This window comes from Podarcis vaucheri (genome assembly GCF_965113315.1).
Source record: "Podarcis vaucheri genome assembly, chromosome: 5".
Classification (NCBI taxonomy): domain Eukaryota; kingdom Metazoa; phylum Chordata; class Lepidosauria; order Squamata; family Lacertidae; genus Podarcis; species Podarcis vaucheri.
The window spans coordinates 5,420,121-5,439,956 of NC_138763.1; the positions used below are offsets into that span (position 1 = coordinate 5,420,121).

At 51.2% G+C, this 19,836-nt stretch overlaps 1 protein-coding gene across 5 annotated transcripts in view; it reads left to right on the plus strand.

Annotated features, from left to right (window-relative positions):
* DIS3L2 (DIS3 like 3'-5' exoribonuclease 2) overlaps nucleotides 1-16,536 on the plus strand; it is a 203,649-nt gene extending 187,113 nt beyond the window's left edge. For 4 of the 5 annotated variants that reach the window (XM_082223950.1, XM_082223951.1, XM_082223952.1 and 1 more), the window contains 7 exons: nucleotides 1,941-2,124; nucleotides 3,357-3,443; nucleotides 7,694-7,841; nucleotides 8,402-8,532; nucleotides 8,724-8,828; nucleotides 12,872-12,973; nucleotides 16,040-16,536. In XM_082223950.1, the coding sequence (XP_082080076.1) occupies nucleotides 1,941-2,124; nucleotides 3,357-3,443; nucleotides 7,694-7,841; nucleotides 8,402-8,532; nucleotides 8,724-8,828; nucleotides 12,872-12,973; nucleotides 16,040-16,138 (856 nt within the window). In that variant the 3' untranslated portion in view covers nucleotides 16,139-16,536. Of the gene's footprint in view, nucleotides 1-1,940; nucleotides 2,125-3,356; nucleotides 3,444-7,693; nucleotides 7,842-8,401; nucleotides 8,533-8,723; nucleotides 8,829-12,871; nucleotides 12,974-16,039 lie in introns of those variants that run through there. The other variant, XR_014220095.1, reaches the window with a different exon arrangement.
* Nucleotides 16,537-19,836: the final 3,300 nt, after the last annotated feature.

Sequence of the window (19,836 nt, forward strand, 5' to 3'; positions counted from 1 at the left end):
ACTGCAAACCCTGGGAATGCCTGTGATCTGATCAGGGCAGGGAGCAACTTTGGGGCCCACAGGTTGGGTCAGAGCAAATATAATCCTCCTCCATCCCTAACCAGTTCAATTGACTGTGAAGTACCTTGAAAAGGATAAACTAGGCTAGCGTGGGAAAGGGGGGGGGCAGGAGGGGGCTGGGCCAGGAGTGCCATAAATGGGGGAGGGGGGTCCTTTGACCATTGCATTTCTGCCTGCCATTCTCTCATAAACCACACACAGGCATTTGGCAAAAGGAATCAATGGGCAGTGCTAGGTTTCGGTGGGTGTTAAATTTAACACTCAAGCAGTTTGGCTGCCACAGTCCTGTGGACATTTGGTCACTCCAGGTGCAATTGGGAACCTGGTGTGTAATTAATTGTTATTAGCATTGCAGGGGGAGCGGGGCAGACCCCTAACTTTCTCCCTCAGACTACAGCTTGACTGCATCCTTTCCCCGCTGTGACTGGGCAAGCGCAGCATTGAATGTGGACAGGATTTTGCAGAGAAGCGTTAAACCACAAGGACAGGTCCCTGCCCCGAGGAGCTTGCAGGCACTCTTTGTGTGCTTCTCTCCTGTGCCGCAGGTGGAAATTTGAGCAGGTACTCCTGCCTGGTTTTCATGTCTTGTTCTTTCCTTCTTACTCCTGCTCAGATTCCGCTGGGCATTTTCTTGCGTCCATAAAGGAAGCAACACTGCCACCTGGCGAGGATTTGTTTGCATAGGCAAAATAATTCTGCACCACATCACTGGCAATGTTGATGTTGCTCTGGAGAAAAAGCCCCACTAAATGAACAGGTTATAAGAGGTGGGGGTGGAGGGGGGTAGATTTGGGGTGCTGCCAGGACGGCAAGAGTGGTGACGGATCCGACCCCTCAAGCCAAAGCCTCTGCTCCAAGTCCCATCTTCCAACATGGAGACAGCCCCTGGGCCTCCTCTTGCCAGCTGTCGCAAAAAGCAATTCTGTTTTGAGATAAATAATAAGAAGAATTATTATTTATACCCCGCCCATCAAGCGCCTTTGACTGTGACAGTTCAAGGGAGATAGAAAAGCAAGGAGGAGGAGAGGACTCTGGGATCAAGTGCTTCTGGGAATCAGAGAGGTGGAAGAGACCCCGGGCGGTCATCTAGCCCAACCCCCGCAGTGCAGGAATCTCAACTAAAGCATTGCTGACAGACGGCCACCCAGTATCTTTGGCAATTCTCAAATTATTCTAAAGATATGCTTTTTTGGTCCTCTTTTGTGCTGCCTGCTCCTCCTAATACGGTGGTTCTCCGTCCGTCCGTCCCCCCAGGCCACACTTTCAGAATAAAAATTTGCTCATGACACACCATTTTTTTTTTATTGATACAAAATACATTGGCAAACAAAAAGCAGCAACTCCCAGCAGTGCTTGATTTATAACATAGGTAAAGGGACCCCTGACTGTTAGGTCCGGTCATGGACAACTCTGGAGTTGTGTGCTCATCTCACTTTATTGGCTGACGGAGCCGGCGTACAGCTTCCGGGTCATGTGGCCAGCATGACTAAGCCGCTTCTGGCAAACCAGAGCAGCGCACGGAAACGCCGTTTGCCTTCCTGCCAGAGTGGTACCTATTTATCTACTTGCACTTTGATGTGCTTTCAAACTGCTAGGTTGGCAGGAGCAGGGACTGATCAACGGGAGCTCACCCCATCGCGGGTATTCGATCTGCCCACCTTCCGATCAGCAAGCCGTAGGCTCTGTGGTTTAACCCGAAACCACTAAAATTAAAGATTATTTCTATACTATGCTGTGCTGTGCTGTGCTTTACTACAGTGAAATGCTTACCTGTTTCTTTGATTGCCCTTGAATCTTCCTGCCACCCTTGCCACCCTCTCCTGCTACCCTCGCTCTCCCTTTGAGAACCACTGTCCTAAGGGTTCCTTCCTCCCCTCCAGGCTGGTGGAAGAGTTTATGCTGCTGGCAAACATGGCCGTCGCCCACCAGATGCACCGCTCCTTCCCGTCAAAGGCCTTGCTGCGCCGTCATCCTCCGCCCCAGAGCAAGATGCTCAAAGACCTCATGGATTTTTGCAGCCAGATGGGCCTGGAGATAGACTGCAGCTCTGCCAAGGCCTTGCACGTGAGTCTGTGCATGGGAGATGCTGAGAGCCAGGGCCTCTGCGGGCTGGGGGGGGCGGGGGCGGGAAATGCGGCTGCCTCTCCCTAGACTTGACAACTTGTTTATTTTTTTTTAAATGGATTGTTTTATTGTGTATTTTAATCATGGATGCTGATACTTTAATGTGTGCACGGTTGGTTTTCGTGCTTGCAAACTACATTTGGCACGAAGTGCTACATCAATTAATAATACAGTGGTGCCTCGCAAGACGAAATTAATTCGTTCCGCAAGTTTTTTCTTCTTGCGAGTTTTTCGTCTTGCGAAGCACGGTTTCCCATATGAATGCATTGAAAATCAATCAATGCGTTCCTATGGAGACCGTCCGGGGACAGAGGGGAAGTGCTGCTCTGTCCCCTCTTTTGAAGCAAGGGGCGGCGGGGAGAAGATCGCTTCTCCCTGCCGCCCCTTGCTTCAAAAGAGGTCAGGGACAGCGGGGAAGACGCGCTGCGCTTCCCGCTGTCCCCGGACCTGGGGCTGCGGGGAGAAGATCGCTTCTCCCTGCCGCCCCTTGCTTCAAAAGAGGTCAGGGACAGCGGGGAAGACGCGCTGCGCTTCCCGCTGTCCCCGGACCTGGGGCTGCGGGGAGAAGATCGCTTCTCCCCGCCGCCCCTTGCTTCAAAAGAGGTCCGGGGACAACGGGTAAGACGCGCTGCGAAGCAAGCCCATAGCGAAATTCGTCTTGCGAGGCAACTCGAAAAAAACCTTTCGTTTTGCGAGTTTTTCGTCTCGCGAGGCGTTCGTCTTGCGGGGCACCACTGTAATAGTAATAATGGCTCTTGTACGGGTTTTTTCAGTGGCTAATAATCTCCCTGTGCCGTGCCGCTTTTTAGAATGTCCTGACACTTGGAGAAATGGCTGCGGGCAGCACGTTTTGCAAGAGAGGCGAGAGCAAGTGGTGCCTATTATTATGCTTGCAACGATGATCGCTGTGCAATTAATATTACTATTATTAATGCCCAAGGTGGCGGGGAGGAGATTCCCATTAAGAGTCCCATGAGAGGCTGCCTTCCTAATAGAGGCCAGGCTTGAGGGAGGGACTCCCTTGAACCCAGGCTCATTCTCTTAAACCAGCCTTCCCCAACCTGACGCCCTCTAGATGTTGCTGTGCTCCAGCAGCCGGCATCGCCAAGGGTCAGGAAGGATGAGAGAAGTCGGGCAACTTCTGAGACCTTTTCCTCTTCTCTTCTCGCCAGGAAAGCCTGAACAAAACCTTTGGAGCGGACAAATATGCCGAAGCGAGAAAGGAGGTGTTGACCAACATGTTCTCCCGCCCCATGCAAGTAAGTGGGAGCCTCAGTCACTGCCACCGACGTCCGAGTCACAGAGCAAAAGTAAATCTTGCACAGTTCAGAGTTGGGGTTAACTCCTTTTTCATAGCAGAAATAATAATAATAATAATAATAATAATAATAATAATAATAATAATAATAATTTATACCCTGCCCATCTGGCTGGGTTTCCCCAGCCACTCTGGGCAGCTTCCAACAGGATATTAAAATACAATAATCTATTAAACATTAAAAGCTTCCCTAAAGAGGGCTGCCTTCAGGTGTCTTCTAAAAGTCTGGTAGTTATTTTTCTCTTTGACATCTGGTGGGAGGATGTTCAACAGGGTGGGCGCCACCACCAAGAAGGCCCTCTGCCTGGTTCCCTGTAGCCTCACTTCTCACAATGAGGGAACTGCCAGAAGGCCCTCGGAGCTGGACCTCAGTGTCCGGGCTGAATGATGGGGGTGGAGACGCTCCTTCAGGTATACTGGACCGAGGCCGTTTAGGGCTTTAAAGGTCAGCACCAACACTTTGAATTGTGCTCAGAAACGTACTGGGAGCCAGTGTAGGTCTTTCAAGACCGGTGTTATGTGGTCTTGGTGGCCTCTCCCAGTCACCAGTCTAGTGGCCGCACAGGTCTGGCTGAGTGTCAGGCCCAGTGAGCCCAGCAGCTCATCCCCGGTGGGTTTTGCTCCATGAAATCAGTTGCCTTGTAGCCCCTTCAGCTTCCGATGCCTCCTCTTCCCAGTCCTCTCCCTCTCCCTTCTGCCTCCCCAGTTTCTTTAGACAGCGCCTAATCAAGCCCACAATGCGTGTGGATTCATTTTACAACAACCCATGAAAGCGCACACCTCTATAAACTTGTTCATCTCTTAAGTTCCCACAATAATCTTGGTGGAGACTAAATGGGCTGTTTTTCTACAGCTTACGGAACTCACTGCCACAAGGAGTGGCGGTAGCCACAGCCTAGGAAGCCGCCTTACACTGAAATAGACAGTTGGTCGATCTAGCTCAGCATTGCCAGCACTGACCGGAAGCAGCTCACTGGGGTCTCCGTCAAGGACACCTTCCTTGTGGGTTCCAGCCTCCCCTCCAATGGAGGTGGGTGTGGGGTAGGGAAAAAACAACATGGGGACTCTGCCCAGCATGAGAAACTCAGGAACCGAAGCAGAAATGGGGTCAGTCTAGATCCCGGCTCCTGGTGTGTGGCTGTGTCCCACTTCCTCATGGGAATATCAGCCTTTGGAAACTGCCTCCTCCTGCCCAAGCCTCCGCATGGCAGGGGTTTTGCCGTGTTTAGCCAAAGCCCCAGAGCAAAGCAGCCTGACCTCCTGCGGTTTAGGCAGCTGTCTCAGGGAGATTGCGCCTTTCCACAGAGGAAGGCGGTCTGTGCTGAGTGGGCCTTGATTTATTACGGGGCTGATCTTTAGATCGAAAGCCGTCGGGAGCGGGAAGCGCACGGTGCCAAGCACTTCCCTCGGTCTCTGTGAGTGATTGCATCAGGAGATGAAGGATGACTCCCGTTGCGGACGGCGAGAGAGGCAGGTGTGCGCCTGTGCGTGTGTGGCTGCGCGGGAACCCTGCCGACGGGAAGCTGTGCTCCGCAAACAAGGTCGTGGGGACCTTGGACCGCTCTGAGGGGGATTTGGGGAGCCGAAAAAGGCCGATCCCCTGGCTCCGACTCCCTCGCTCCGAGGCCCGTGGCAGCCCCAGCGGAAATCCTTCCGTGACGCGCAAGCCCATCTGTTCAACCGTTTGCCTGGTTCCCCTGCCCCATCCATCACCTGGGTCTGCCCTGCCCCTTCACAGGCCCAGCCGTCCCTCCTGCTTTGCTTTTTTCCAGCCTCCTTTGCCTCGGGCGAGTCTGGCTGCAAAAGGAGGTCACGCTCCTGAGTTTGGCAACGCGAGAGATGAAACAGAGCCTGCCTAAAACTCTGGAGAAAGACGACCCATGTTGACGTTCTGTTTCCTTCATCCTAATAATACTTGCTGCTGATGCTGCATTTATTTTATTTTTCATTTATGTGTTAGCCCTGTCACTCAAACAGCTCTTCCGTCAGATAGATCACACTTGCATTATTACTCTCCACTCCCGGACCCCCATTTCAGAAAGAGGGGTGAAGAGAACAGGGGTTTCTTTTCTTAGCTGCCCCTTCTGTGATACGGAGGCAGGGCTAAGAACACAAGAATAACCCCGCAGGCCAATGACCCATTTAGTCCAGCATCCTGTTCTCACATTGGCTACCCAGAACATCAGATCAAATAGTTGGAAGAGACTCAAAGGATCCTTAGCCCAACCCCCTGCAAGGCAGAAATCTCTGCTGAATTATCCGTGGCAGATGGCCATCCGACCTCTGCTTAAAAACCTCCAAGGAAGGAGAATCCACAACTTCCTGAGGGAGGGAGACCGTTTCTGTAAGTAGCTCCGAAGCAGGATCCGAGCCCTAGAGCCCTCTCCCCTCCTGTGCCTCCAACTGTGGCAGCAGAGGTATCCCTCAAGAGTCTCCTGCTCCACAAATCCTCTAGGTTGGTGGTGAGCATTGCCTCCTGTGGCTGCGAGTTCCGCAGTTTCACGATGTGTTTTGTGAAGAAGTACAGTGGTACCTCGGGTTACAAACGCTTCGGGTTACAAACTCCGCTAACCCGGGAGTAGTACCTCGGGTTGCGAACTTTGCCCCAGGATGAGAACGGAAATCGCGCGGCAGCGGGAGGCCCTGTTAGTAAAAGCATGCCTCAGGTTAAGAACGGTTTTGGGTTAAGAACGGACTTCCGGAACAAATTAAGTTCGTAACCCGAGGTGCCACCGTATTCTCTTTTGTCTCTCCTGAATCTTCCAGCGTTCATGAAGCAGAGCAGAGCCATCACGGCTAGCAGCCATTAACAGCCTTATGATCCTACCTTGGCCTACCTTGCAGGAGGGTTGTAAGGAAGACAAAGCTGATGAAGAAGTGAGTCCCCAACTCAGCCTCTCAGCCAGAGGAGGTTGCACTCAGTTAACATTTCCACTGCTAATCCCACGGATGAGAACCCAACGTGCAGCTTCCTTTTCCCCTTCCCTTTTCTAACCATTAGTGCAGCAACGGCAGCTAGCAAGTGCTTCACAATATCCAGCCTCCTCCTTGCCTTGAGCGTCCGTTCTCCAAAAGCAGGCATGTCGAGAAAGCAAGAGGCGGTAGCTGTTCTGCTTCATTAAATGCTTGATGGGCAGTTGTCAATCAGTTGTCAGCACGGCAAGACGGCGGAGGAGGAAAAGCTGTCAGAAAAGAGATGGGTGTTCAAGCCCTTTTCTGGTGGGGCGGAGTGGGGTGGGGAGAATCCTGTTCCAGGCACTAATCCAGCCTTCTCCAATGTGGTGCTGTCCAATGATTTTGGACCACAGCTCCCATCAACTCCAGCCAATAAAATCCCTGGAGAGACCAGGTTGGGAAAGGGCTGCATTAAGGTGTCACAGACTAGTTGGTCACAGAGAAATGGTGGGGGGGGCAACTCCCTGGGGTCCTGGGTGCCCGGGCACCGACAAAATTCCCCATGAAAGGACTGGGCACCCACAAATTTCAGTGCCAGGGCCATGCACGGTGCATGGCACCCACGGACCCAGGCACCCACGGTCACAGGGCCAAGCTGGCACTCCTGGTAAGAGGCAGCAGCTGGGGAAACCCCAGGTGAAGAAGGCTCAGAGCCCAGGGAGTGGTGGTGGGATGGCAGTGGCAAAGAGAAGTCCAGACTCGGAAGGAGAAACTGAAGCAGGCAAGGGGAACGGGTGAGGCCAAGAGGCAGAGATGAGTCCCAGGTGTCTCCCCCTCCTGCTGCAAGAAGCTCTCCTCCCCACTGGTCTCCCAGAACCAGAAGAGGCATGAAAAGGGCAGGGCAGCAGCAGGCTTCGTGCGGGCGCAGTCTCCAGTTGCTTGGAAAAAAGCCCTAGGGGTGAGGGCTGTGGCGAGGCGAGCGAGGATTTTCAGTCTCGGCAACTTGATTCATGGGGATGAATTGCTGTCCTCTTTAGGCTTGACACCCAGCCAAGTCTGCGGAGATTGTGCTTTTGCTAATAAAGAGTTAACTCCAACTTTGAACAGTGTGATTTACTGCCGGCTCGCTCCTTGACATTAGGAAATGGAGACATTTCCACCACCACGTGTGGATCACAAAGCTTTGCCGTAGGGAGCCACTTGTGTGACCGTGCCCCCTCTTTGGGCCTTGTTCTGCCTTTTTGCCTGCCCCCCCACTTGCAAGAGCTCTGACCCGCCTCCTTTCTCTCCTCGCAGATGGCTGTGTATTTCTGTGCCGGGACCCTGGAGGACGAGACCCTCTTCCGCCACTACGCCCTCAACGTGCCCCTCTACACCCACTTCACGTCACCCATCCGCCGCTACCCGGACATAATGGTGCACCGAATGCTCTCTGCTTCCCTGGGTGGGTTTCCCTGGGGAGACGCCCCCAGCTCCCCCTCCCTGGGGTCAGGCTGGGCTGCTCAGGAGAAGGGAGAGGGGCTGGGCCACTGCATGACCCGCCCTGCTGGGTCACACCAACGAGGGTGGCATCCTGCCCAGGGTGGGGCTGCCTATTGGTGTCCTCCTCCTGCATCTTAGGGTTGCTCTTGTAGAACTCAGCCGGGGAGATGATTTGGGGGCTGCAGAGGGGGAATTAGGGAGACAACTCCTTTGCATCCCCTCATGTCCCAGCTACTAGCCAGGAGGATAGTGCTCCAATCCTGTGCTCCAATCCTGCTTGTGGGAACAGGATGCTGGACTAAATGGCCTGATCCTGCAGGGCTCTGCTTATGTTCTTACGGGGAGGTGTTTGGCAGAAATCGCAAGCCCTTGTGTTAACGGGAAAGCAAGTTGGGATCCAAGCCGCAGGCCCCCACCTCCTGGTTTGGCCCCAGATGCAACACAGTCCCTGCAGCCCCCAAGGGGGTGAGCTGGCTGCTGCTCCCTCTGCCTCTTCTGACGACCCCCCACCCCCTTTTCCAGGCGATGGCCCTGCCCCAAGGATGGAGGAGGCCGATATCCAGCAGCAGGCTGAGCACTGCAACGACAGGAAAATGGCCTCCAAGCGGGTGCAGGAGCTCAGTGCCGATCTCTTCTTTGCCGTCTTTGTCAAGGTGAGGCGAGGCAGCCCTTGGGTGTGTGGCGGGGGCTTCTGTATAGGCTTCTCCCTCCCGTTTTCCTTGGGTCTTTTGCACAGCCTGTCTCTGTTGCCTGGGGTGTGGCTGGGCAATATCCCAGGGTCCACTAGGAAGGGGGGGTCTTGTGTCCGCTCTGCTTAACACACCCTCCCTGTCTCCCCTCCCAGGAGTGCGGCCCCCTGGAGTCAGAGGCCATGGTGATGGGCGTCCTCAATGAAGCCTTCGACGTCCTGGTTCTGAGGTTTGGCGTCCAGAAGCGGATCTACTGCAACGTAAGCGTCCTCTCTCCCAGCCGTGCAGGCGCCCATGGATCCAATCAGGACATTGGCTTGAATGTTTTTTAACTCGGTATAGATTTTTGATTTAACTGTGCTGTGCTGCCTGATTGCTTATCATCTCCCTGCGTCGTACGTCTTTGGGCTCCTCGGGCAGAGAGGCAGTTTGTAAGCAAATCCCCCGCCAGGCCTGTGCCGGCAGCATCTGCAGCTCCTTGCAGGCCCCAGGTGCCCCTTGGATCCCTGGAGAACGCAGTCACGTGGTGCATTCATTTTATGTAGTAGTAGTAGTAATAATAATAATAATAATAATAATAATAATAATAATAATAATAATAGTACAGTGGATGCTCGGGTTGCGAACGTGATCCATGCGGGATGCACGTTCGCAACCCATGTCTGCACATGCGCGGGTTGCGATTCAGTGCTTCTGCGCAAGCGCAAAGTGCGATTTAGCGCTTCTGCGCATGCACAACCGCCGAAACCTGGAAGTAACCCGTTCCGGTACTTCCGGGTTTTGGCGGTCCACAACCCAAAAAAAGGCAATCTGAAGCGGCTGTAACCCGAGGTATGACTGTAATAATAAAATAACATAAGAAGTTATTTGAGTATCATTTCCCACATAAAGGTTGAAGAATTCAGGATGTTCCCCCCACCCCCAGCTACAGAATTTGGAATGCCAAGGAACATAATTGTTTTTGAATTGTTAGCACTGAGAACCACCTCCCCTCCCCATCTTGATGCCATCTTGGCTAGTAGCTTCTTCCAAGGGCCTCATGCAAGAGATGTTCCTGTCAGATGGTGTCCCATAGCCTTCAGAGTGTGTGGGGCGGGGTGGGGGGGAGAGCTCACTTGTAATGTTACAGTTACTATGGACAATATGGATAGATATACAATAGAGATTACAATATAATACGCAGTAGAAAATGTTGGCAATGGGGGGGGGAGTCTCCAGATTCAGAGAAATCTCTTTATACGGATATATATATGGTATTGTTTAAATTAATAATAATAATAATTTATTTATGCATCAAACATTAAAAGCTTCCCTAAACAGGGCTGCCTTCAGATGTCTTCTAAAAGTCTAGTAGTTGTTATTCTCTTTGACATCTGGTGGGAGGGCGTTCCACAGGGCGGGTGCCACCACCGAGAAGGCCCTATGCCTGGTTCCCTGTAACTCCGCTTCTCGCAGTGAGGGAACCACCAGAAGGCCCTCGGCGCTGGACCTCAGTGTCCGGGTAGAACGATGGGTTCTTTGTAAAATCAAAGAAAAATGATTTCAAAAAAGAAAAAAGAGTAGGGGCCCCTTTAAGTGCTCCTGCAGTCTGTCTTGCCCCATCGTGGTTCAAGGGCTGCGCTTTTCTCCCCTTGGCTCTCTTTAAGGCCTGTTTTCTCAGTCTCCGCTCCTCCATCTGTGAAATGGGAGTGAGGCAGGGCCGGTGTATAAGAGACACTCGAGAGAGAGTCATGCGTCTTAGTCAAACACGGCCGGGGCTCGGTTGCCATTCCTAGCAAGCGCTGGGTCTTAGGGGTTTTGGGGGGGATCCTGGAGCAGCCGTCTTCTCCAGGCAGCTTCCCTTCCCCGTCCCCTGTAAGTCCTCTTTGCCGCCATCCCGGCTCGTTTGCCTTCCCTAATTGCTGTTTGGGGGGCTCTTGTTCCTTGGCGTTCGGCGATAATGAACCGTCCTCAGCGCAGCTGCCTCGAGGGGGTGCCTCCGACTCCTCCGCCTGCCATCTGCCCCTCCATCAGACCCTTCCGGGGGGGTCGTTATCCCTTCGCACCAGCCATAAAACCGAGGAGAGGCGGCGTGGCGAGGGCTTTTGCCTCTTCAAACGAGGGAACGGGGAGACCTTGCTTTTAATTTCAGCTTCGGAAACGGGAGCTCAGGGGCGCTGGGCACTCGGTCCGCTGTTCCCTGGCACTTGCGAGAGGTAGAAGCTTCTGCCAGCTACAAGGTTATGCGACATGGGGGGGGCGTGAGAGGGAGTCTCCTGGGGTTTGTGGGTTTCCTGTGCTTTGCACAGAGAGCTCTCTGGACTTAGAGGAAAGATTTATTTATTTTTTAATTGCAAATGGAATCTGTACGCACACAGGCAGACTCTCCCGTCTCATAAGCTGTCGCTCACCTTGGGGACAGCCTATCCGATTAAAGACATCCCCTTTTAGTCATCCCCTTTTAATTCCATTTTAAGCAAGGGGGGCCTGCAGCAAATTGTTGCATAACACTGGTCCTGAGAGATCTGCACTGGCTCCCAGTACGTTTCCGAGCACAATTCAAAATGTTGGTGCTTACCTTTAAAACCCTAAACGGCCTTGGCCCAGTAGGCCTGAAGGAGCTTCTCCTTCTGAGATCCAGCGCCGAGGGCCTTCTGGCAGTTCCCTCCCTGCGAGAAGTGAGGCTACAGGGAACCAGGCAGAGGGCCTTCTCGGTGGTGGCGCCCGCCCTGTGGAACGCCCTCCCATCAGATGTCAAAGAGAACAACAACTACCTGACATTTAGAAGATATCTGAAGGCAGCCCTGTTTGGGGAAGTCTTTAACGTGTGACATTTTAATGTATTTTTAATATTTGGTTGGAAGCCGCCCAGAGTGGCTGGGGAAACCCAGCCAGATGGGCGGGGTATAAATTATGATTATGATTATTGCAGTGCAAAATGGCTCCCCTTCAGTGTCCCAGTCAGTCGACCATTCCCTATTCCTGGATACTCCATTGCATTTCCTCTGTTTGGTTTGGTTTTCTCGGCTTTTGTGGGGAGCAGTTTCCACCAATAGTCAGTCAGTGTTTTGTGGCCACTGAGCCCACCCAGTCCTCATTGGGCTATTTTGAGGCGTGCGGGTCCCCCCCCCCCATTTTTCCAGCTTGCTGACACCTTCCTCCCTTGTGTAGGTGGTGCACTTTTGGCAACATCAGTATCAGCAGCCATACCTGAACATCAGAAATGGAGTGAATGGGGGGGGGGGGAAATGCCCTGAATCCCGGGGTAAATTACTCCTGGCTCCAATCCCTTTGAAACCAGCAGCCAGCCTTTCTCTGGTTGTTCTGCACCTAGGCTGAGCTTTGGCAGGAGCCATCTCACAGAACCAGGGTGGTTGGCAGTGGGTGAAATCAGGAAAACGCTTGAGGAAGATAACACCTGGCCCATTCCAGACCTCTTCTCCCTGATGTGCCTAGCCCAGCCGTCACCATTCACGTGCCTTCCAGAAGAATAGGACCACAAGTCCCATCATGCAACAGCCAGAACGCCCACTTTAAATAACAATAAATAATAATAATAATAATAATAAATTTTATTTATACCCCGCCCTCCCCAGCCAAGACCGGGCTCAGGGCGGCTAACACCAGGTATAAAAACAATTGATTAAAATACAACTTAAAAACAAGATTAAAATACAACATTAAAATGCAGCCTCATTTCAGTAGAAACTCAAATCGAAAACTTTTGGGGGGTGAAAACGTCAAATCTTCCCTAAAGCCAACTGTCCAGACTGGTCCCACGTGGGCCAGAAAAAAGCCAGAGAAGTCCCCAAATAGGAGTTCCATCACAGAAGGAGAAAGGAAAAAGGAAAGGGGGGAGGGGATCAAGTTGATTCCAAGCCAAAGGCCAGGTGGAACAACTCTTGTCCTACAGGCCCTGCAGAAAGAAATCAGATCCTGCAGGGCCCTGGTCTCTTGAGATAGAGTGTTCCACCAGGCTGGGGCCACCACTGAGAAGGCCCTGGCTCTGGTTGAGGCTAATCTGACTTCCTTAGGGCCCGGGACCACTAGGGTGTTGCTATTTATGGACCTTAAGGTTCTCCGTGGGGCATACTGGGAGAGGCGGTCCCTTAGGTACGAGGGTCCTAGGCTGGCATGTTTTGATGGTTCCACTGTTTGTGTGTTTCCTGCCCTTGGGGAGGAAGGACGGGATAGAAATCTAATAAACGTGAATAACGTAAACGCAATAAATGGCTGCCGTAACAGTGGCTGCACCAGCACCCGATCCCATGCACCGTTTTGCGCATTTCCGTACGAGCACCTGGTCTCTTCTTTCCTCTTGCAGGCCCTGCCGCTGGTGGGCTTCCAGTTCCAGAAGCTGGGCAAGAAGCCACAGCTGACTCTGATGTGGGAGCCAGAGAGCTTGGAGCAGGATGCTGTGCAACAGGTAAAGCCCCCTGCCCGCCCCGGTCCTTCCCTTCCCCAGGAGTGTGGGGCATGGCTGTGGGTGCCTCGTGCCTTTCCTATTAATTCCTTCCTGATCCTTTTAACCAGGGGTGCCATCAGGGGATTGAACCAGAGGCCTTCTACATGCAAAGCAGGTGTCCTACCGCTGCACTTGCAGCCCCTCCTCCTGCCTCTCTCGCTTGCTTGCACCCTCACTCACTCTCTCTGTTGTATGTTAAGGTGCAACTGAGCCTGCACAGAAGAGGACTCTTGCGTGAGTTAAGACAAACGGACTTGGCTGCCTCCAGATTCCCAGACTATCCTTGCACTTGAACCTCTTGAGCTGACCTCTTTGGTGTTTAGACTGGTGCCTCTCAGGTTGCCTCATGCTTACAGCTTCTTCTTCCTTCTTCTCTCTCCATCCTAAATATCAGAAGTCAGGCTGCAACTATCCTCTGAGAGAGCAAGTAGCCGGCGTGGCTGCCTTGTTCTGCTACAGATGGCTTAGACTAGGTAGAACTAGGAACTTTTCTGTCCGAGTCAAACCTCGGTTCCCAGACACCTCCGTTTTGGAATGTTTTGGCTCCCAAACACCAAAAACCTGGAAGTGTTCCGGTTTACGAACGTTTTTCGGAAGCCTAACTTCCAACGCGGCTTTTGCTTGAGTGCAGGAAGCTCCTCCAGCCAATCAGAAGCCACACCTTGGTTGTCAAACATTTCGGAAGCCAGACGGGCTCCCAGAATGGATTACATTCGACAACCAAGGTTTGACTGTACAGTGGTACCTCGAGTTACATACGCTTCAGGTTACATACGCTTCAGGTTAAGAACTTCGCTTCAGGATGAGAACAGAAATCGTGCTCCAGCAGTGCAGCGGCAGCAGGAGGCCCCATTAGCTAAAGTGGTGCTTTAGGTTAAGAACAGTTTCAGCTTAAGAACAGACCTCCAGAAGGAATTAAGTACTTAACCCAACGTACCACTGTATGTCTTTCCTACAATAACATGCTTCATTTTTATTCTCTTACCTACAAGCGCTCTCTCTCTCTCTCTCTCTCTCTCTCTGTGTGTGTGTGATTGCAAGTCTGCTGCCTAACCAAGATTCACTATCTTAATGATACTAAAAAGGTTTCAATGGGTAATTGGAACCAAATACTCCAATTCTGTCCCTTCCATTCAATCCCACCCACGTTACTTCCCAGCCTGCCAATTTGTGGAGTGCCCCCTTTGCTCCTCTGGCATTATGGACAATTCCCCCAAACCGAACAGGTAAGGGCTGTAGTAGCCCATCTGCTTTACCTGCAGACGGTACCTGGTTCAATCCCTGGCGGCATCTCGGGGAGAAGACTCCTCTCTGAAACCTGTGGAGCTGCTGCCAGCCAGTGTAGACAGCACTGAGCTAGATGCACCAATGGTCCAACTTCGCAGAAGGCAGCTTTCTGTGATCAGGGCTGTTTATGTTGCAAACTGCCCTGTGATCTTCAGAGAGAGGACAGTGTGTAAAATTAATTAATAAAAATGATGGAATTTAGGCTCATTCGCATCACTTGGCAGCTGTATTGCCTGACTTCTTTGCAATGGCTTCCTGGTTAAGCCCTCTTCCAAAAACTTAATTGACACGCCGTTTGCTCCTTCCCCTTCCAGGCTGTTGCTCTTGTTGTTCTTGTCTCATCTCTCCTCCTGGGGAGGCCGCAATCCCCACCCTTCCCACTGTGCTGTCCTAGCATGCATCCTGCTCTGCCTCCAATCCCCACGGCAGTGCTCAGATCCAAGAACCCTTGCATGCCCCCCCCACACCACTCCTAAAACAGATTTCCTGCGACGTGGTGTCAGATGCTTTAACAGAACCTCTCTCGATCTCTCTCCCTCTCTCTTGTGCGTGTCCCTCGCATCCATCAAATCAGTAACTCAGCCGCAGGGAGGCATTTGTTGGGTTTGATTAAGCTCTGCTCTGGTGCCAAGCGCAAGTTGGCAGCCCTCCCTGCAGCGCCCTGGCTAATTGTTTTGCAGTCCTTGGCAAGGGGCCCCTGGTCCTGCCACCTGGCTGGGAACGAGGGACGCTGGGCGTAAGGCAAAGGGGGCTACTCATGCGCACGCAGAGATCCCTAATCCTTCCGAGGAGATGCTTCTGCAAAGTAAGGCAGAACCAAAGGGTGGAGCAATAGGACTGTCTCTTGCCAGAAGAGAAAATTCCCAGGACCTTCAACTCACATGCTGCCTGTGGCCCACAGCTGCATTTCACACGGCCCCCAGTGTCATCAGCTCCAGAGAAAGGAAGACCCTGCTTCCCCCCCCCCCCGAGAACTACTGCATGCACTGAGCTGTGGTCCTTCCCTGAAGAATCCACAGGGACATAGGAAGCTGCCTTGTACATACTGATGGAGTTATACCCCTGCGCCCCTTGTTGACCTTTGCCATCCACACAAAACTAAATGGGGCTTAGCACTATAATCTTTGGCACCGGCCTTTTTGCACATTCCTGCCTGGGTAGTGCTTGTCAGGTATTCTAAGATAGACTGCCTCTGTGTAGAGAGGTTCTGTTTAGTTACCAAATACCTTCAGATCAGGGATGCGGGTGGCACTGTGGGTTAAACCACAGAGCCTAGGACTTGCCGATCAGAAGGTCGGCGGTTCAAATCCCCGCGACAGGGTGAGCTCCTGTTGCTTGGTCCCTGCTCCTGCCCACCTAGCAGTTCAAAAGCACATCAAAGTGCAAGTAGATAAATAGGTACTGCTCCAGCGGGAAGGTAAATGGTGTTTCCGTGCACTGCTCTGGTTCGCCAGAAACGGCTTAGTCATGCTGGCCACATGACCCAGAGGCTGTACGCCGGCTCCCTCGGCCAATAAAGCGAGATGAGTGCCTCAACCCCAAAGTCTGCCACGACTGGACCTAATGGTCAGGGGTCCCTTTACCTTTTACCTTTTACCTTCAGATCACCTTCTGTGAACTTCCTGCTTTCCTAGACCAGAAGGGGTGGCTTTCAGGGACATCTCAGCCTTTTCGAATCAATCACTTGCCAGCCAGCTAACCTGCTGCCCTTCTTCTTCTTCTTCTTCCTTGTCGCTCAAGGTCATTACTGTTTTCACCTTGGTGGAGGTCGTCCTGAGGTCCGACACCGTCCCCTTGAAGTACAGTGCGGTGCTGAAGAGGCCTCGCGGCGAGGAGTGACCGGCTCCCACGTCCGGAGATGGATTGTGCCCAGCTGACACTGCCAAAGCAACATCCCAAAGGGCCTCATCCTACAGTGACTCTCTCTCCTGGGGAAAGTCGGGCTGTGGGCCTCTCGTTATCAATTTTTGCGAACGGGTTTTGTTTTATGTCTGGATTTTAACCCAAGCCAGCAGCCACGGGGACGGCAGCCCTCCAGGCATCCCCAGCTGCTGCAGGGACCCCTCGGCTCCTGGCTTTTTAGACCCTCCTTTTCTTAAACAAGCCCCTTGCAAAGGATACAGAGGAGCTGAGAGCAGCCCGTGGTGGGATTCCTGTGCCTTAAGGCATTCCTTGCTTCTGTGTTTGTGGCTGTGGCCATGCGGGCATAATAAAAAAAAAACCACCTTGGCCAACAACACCCGTGTGTGCGTCTGTGTGTGTGCAGGTTTCCGTCGTCCTGATTTCGCTGGCATTTTCTCATTTGACATTTCAACACGAGAGGAAGTTCCGAAACGGTTGTGAAGCAGCAACGGTGCTGTTATCTTCCTCTTTCAATTCCACACACCCATCTCCATCCTCTGCAAAAACAGCACCGTCGCTTGGGAGAGAAACGATGGGGACAAACAATAAATCTGGTTGTGTGTGTTTTAGCCAGTTGAATCAGGGCTGGTGAGTGTGGAAGGGGGACTAAAAGAAGACTGGGAATTTTGGAAGAGGGCTGGAACTCTCCCTACCACCACTGCCGCCCAGAGAAGAAAACCTGCTAGGAATTGGGGAAATCAGCAAATGGAGAAAACAAGTTCTTACATTTGGATGAAAGTAGAACTCATTGTCCCCAAAGTAAATAGAAAAGATTCAAAAATTTGGGGAAGTGGCAGAATTTAAATTAAATAGGAATAAAACCCAACTATTAGTCAAAAATTTGAAGGAAGAAGAAAAAAAAGGATTTAGAGCAAAATATTGAGATAGAAGTCCATAAAAAGGTTGAGTATTTAGGGATATGGCAAACATCAAGAAATCTCTTTTGGGGGAGGGGGGAGGGAAAAATGGGGGGGGGATGAAGATGATGTATTTTTGATAAATTGTTATTTTGAAACTCCTAATAAGAAAAATAATTTTTTAAAAAGAAAGCAGAACACGTTGTAGGAGGAGAACCTTCTGGGATCACAGACCCCATAGAACTGCAGACCTGGAAGGGACCCCAACGGTCATCTAGTCCAGCCCCCTGCAATGCAGGAATCGTTTTGCCCTACGTGGAGTTCGAACCCATGACCCCGAGAAGAAGCTAAATGCCAATGGGATGGGGGGGGGTGCAGTCAGCCAAGGGGCCACCATCACTTTGTATGCAGTAAAAAAAGCAGCGTAAACTGTTTGCAGTCGGAGGCAAGCGAAAACCGCACCTATTTTGTGTGAGAGGAAAGGCGGGGGTGTCCTGCTTGCTCAGTTCAAGGAATGTGCTTCATGCTTGCTGCAGAGATTAGGGTATAGTCAGGACACACTTCCCCACCTCAAATATTCTGAAAATATTGCAACACTTTTCTTACCCTTGGTTAAACTCATTTACTTTATCTGTATTAATTATGTCATCTGTGTTTTGATCCTGACTGGGACAGGTCACAGCTAGGGCTGGGCGACCCCTGGTTTTCAACAGTGTGATATATCACCAGCTAAACATTGTGGTATACCGATATCACCATGTCTGAAATAAGGATGGAGCTGGTGTGTGTGTCCGTGTGAAACTGCAGAAAAGCAGAATTTAGCTCCCTGTGCGTCAGCTGAGTTAAATCCTGCTTTTTGCAGGGTCTGGGGATGCCCAGTGCAAACTGGATTGGACTCCCTGTGCATTAGCTGGTGATCAATCCTCTACAGTCACGTCTCCACTTGCCAGGAGAAACATTATGGTTTCAAAACCAAGCCAATTTGCCCCCTTCTCAATTCCCCCTCCTTCTGCTTTAGTGGCTTAACATTCAGCCAAATGAAGAGTTCTGCTGGACTCAAAAGCTCGCTCCCTATTTTGTAACGTTTTTCTGGTTGCCCGTAATAATGAGACTTCAAAGTTTTTCAGGGTAGAAAGTGGCAGTTCAACTCTCCAGCTTGCATGCTGATGCCATCTTCCTCTTCCCCTGCTTAGCTTCTCTCTAAGAAAAACTTTATTCAGCTAGAAAACAGCACCCCAGGAGATGACGACGTTCCTGTTATGAAATATAAATGGTGGAGCTCCAGCCATACCCCTGGTCCTCAACCCAACGCACCTGGGAATATTGCTCCTTTAATTCTCCTCTGTCCTCTCTCCATAAGGCGCCCTGAGACAGCTCCCTGTCAGGCCTCAGTAGTAGCATTGCAGGATTTGCAGACTGTGAGTCTCCCTGCTTCCTAGCTGACACAAAGACATATGCAACCTAGAGGCTGTTTGTTTTTATTGACATCCCGTGGTGTTCACAGCTGGCACTGCCCGGGCACAGACTTGCTTTGCTTCAGCAAGAGGGCTGCAGGAGGTGCGTTCGGACCACACCCTGCACCGAGGAGACCATTGTTTGCAACAGCAGAAAGACTGGAATAAGCTGCCATCAAATTTGTGCAGCAACTTGCCACGATGACCTTCTCTGGGGAGCTGCCACTGCTTCTTGCTTCCTTCCTCAAAGTACAACCCAAGGAAAGTCCCATCCAGATACTGGTAATTGTGAGCCTGCCGGATTGGGTCAATAGCCCACCTAGTCCAGTATCCTGTTCTCACAGTGGCCAACCAGAAGTCTGCGAGAAACCAGGGAGCAGAACATGGGCACAGGAGTTCTCTCTCCCCTGCTGCGGTTTGGAAAGGAAATAACATCCCAACAAAAAGGAAATGGTTAAGTAAACTATGTGAGTATCTGGAGTCAGCAGAATTGACAGATGTAATAAGGCTTAAATCTATAATAATAATAATAATAATAATAATAATAATAATAATAATAATAATATATTATTTATACCCCGCCCATCTGGCTGAGTTTCCCCAGCCGCTCTGGGCGGCTCCCAATCAATGTTAAAAACAGTACAGCGTTACATATTAAAAACTTCCCTGAACAGGGCTGCCTTCGGATGTCTTCTGAATGTCAGGTAATTGTTTATCTCTTTGACATCTGATGGGAGGGCGTTCCACAGGGCGGGCGCCACTACCGAGAAGGCCCTCTGTCTGGTTCCCTGTAGCCTCACTTCTCACAATGAGGGAACCGCCAGAAGGCCCTCAGAGCTGGACCTCAGTGTCCAGGCTGAATAATGGGGGTGGAGACGCTCCTTCAGGTATACAGGACTGAGGCCGTTTAGGGCTTTAAAGGTCAGCACCAACACTTTGAATTGTGCTCGGAAACCTACTGGGAAACATACGTACAGAAACAATGGGAATGCTTAAATGAATATTTACACGAACGGATCAAACACGAAAATTTGGTTGTGCTTAGACTAACCTTGTGAAGAATACAAAGAATACAAAGATTAGTCGGACTATGAAAGAATTTAAGGAAAGGAAGTGACTGAAGAACAGATGTAAAGGTGCATTAGATAACCAAGAGACGTGTGGTGAATGTGGTGGAAGTCTTTTATAATATTTTAACTAGGATTTATATATCGTAATGTTTGAAGTACGAATTTGGAATAATTGATTATGAAAAGTATTTTTTTCTTCATTATTTTTCTTGTTTCTTTCTTTTATCTTTTGTCTTTCTTCTTTTCTAGTCTGC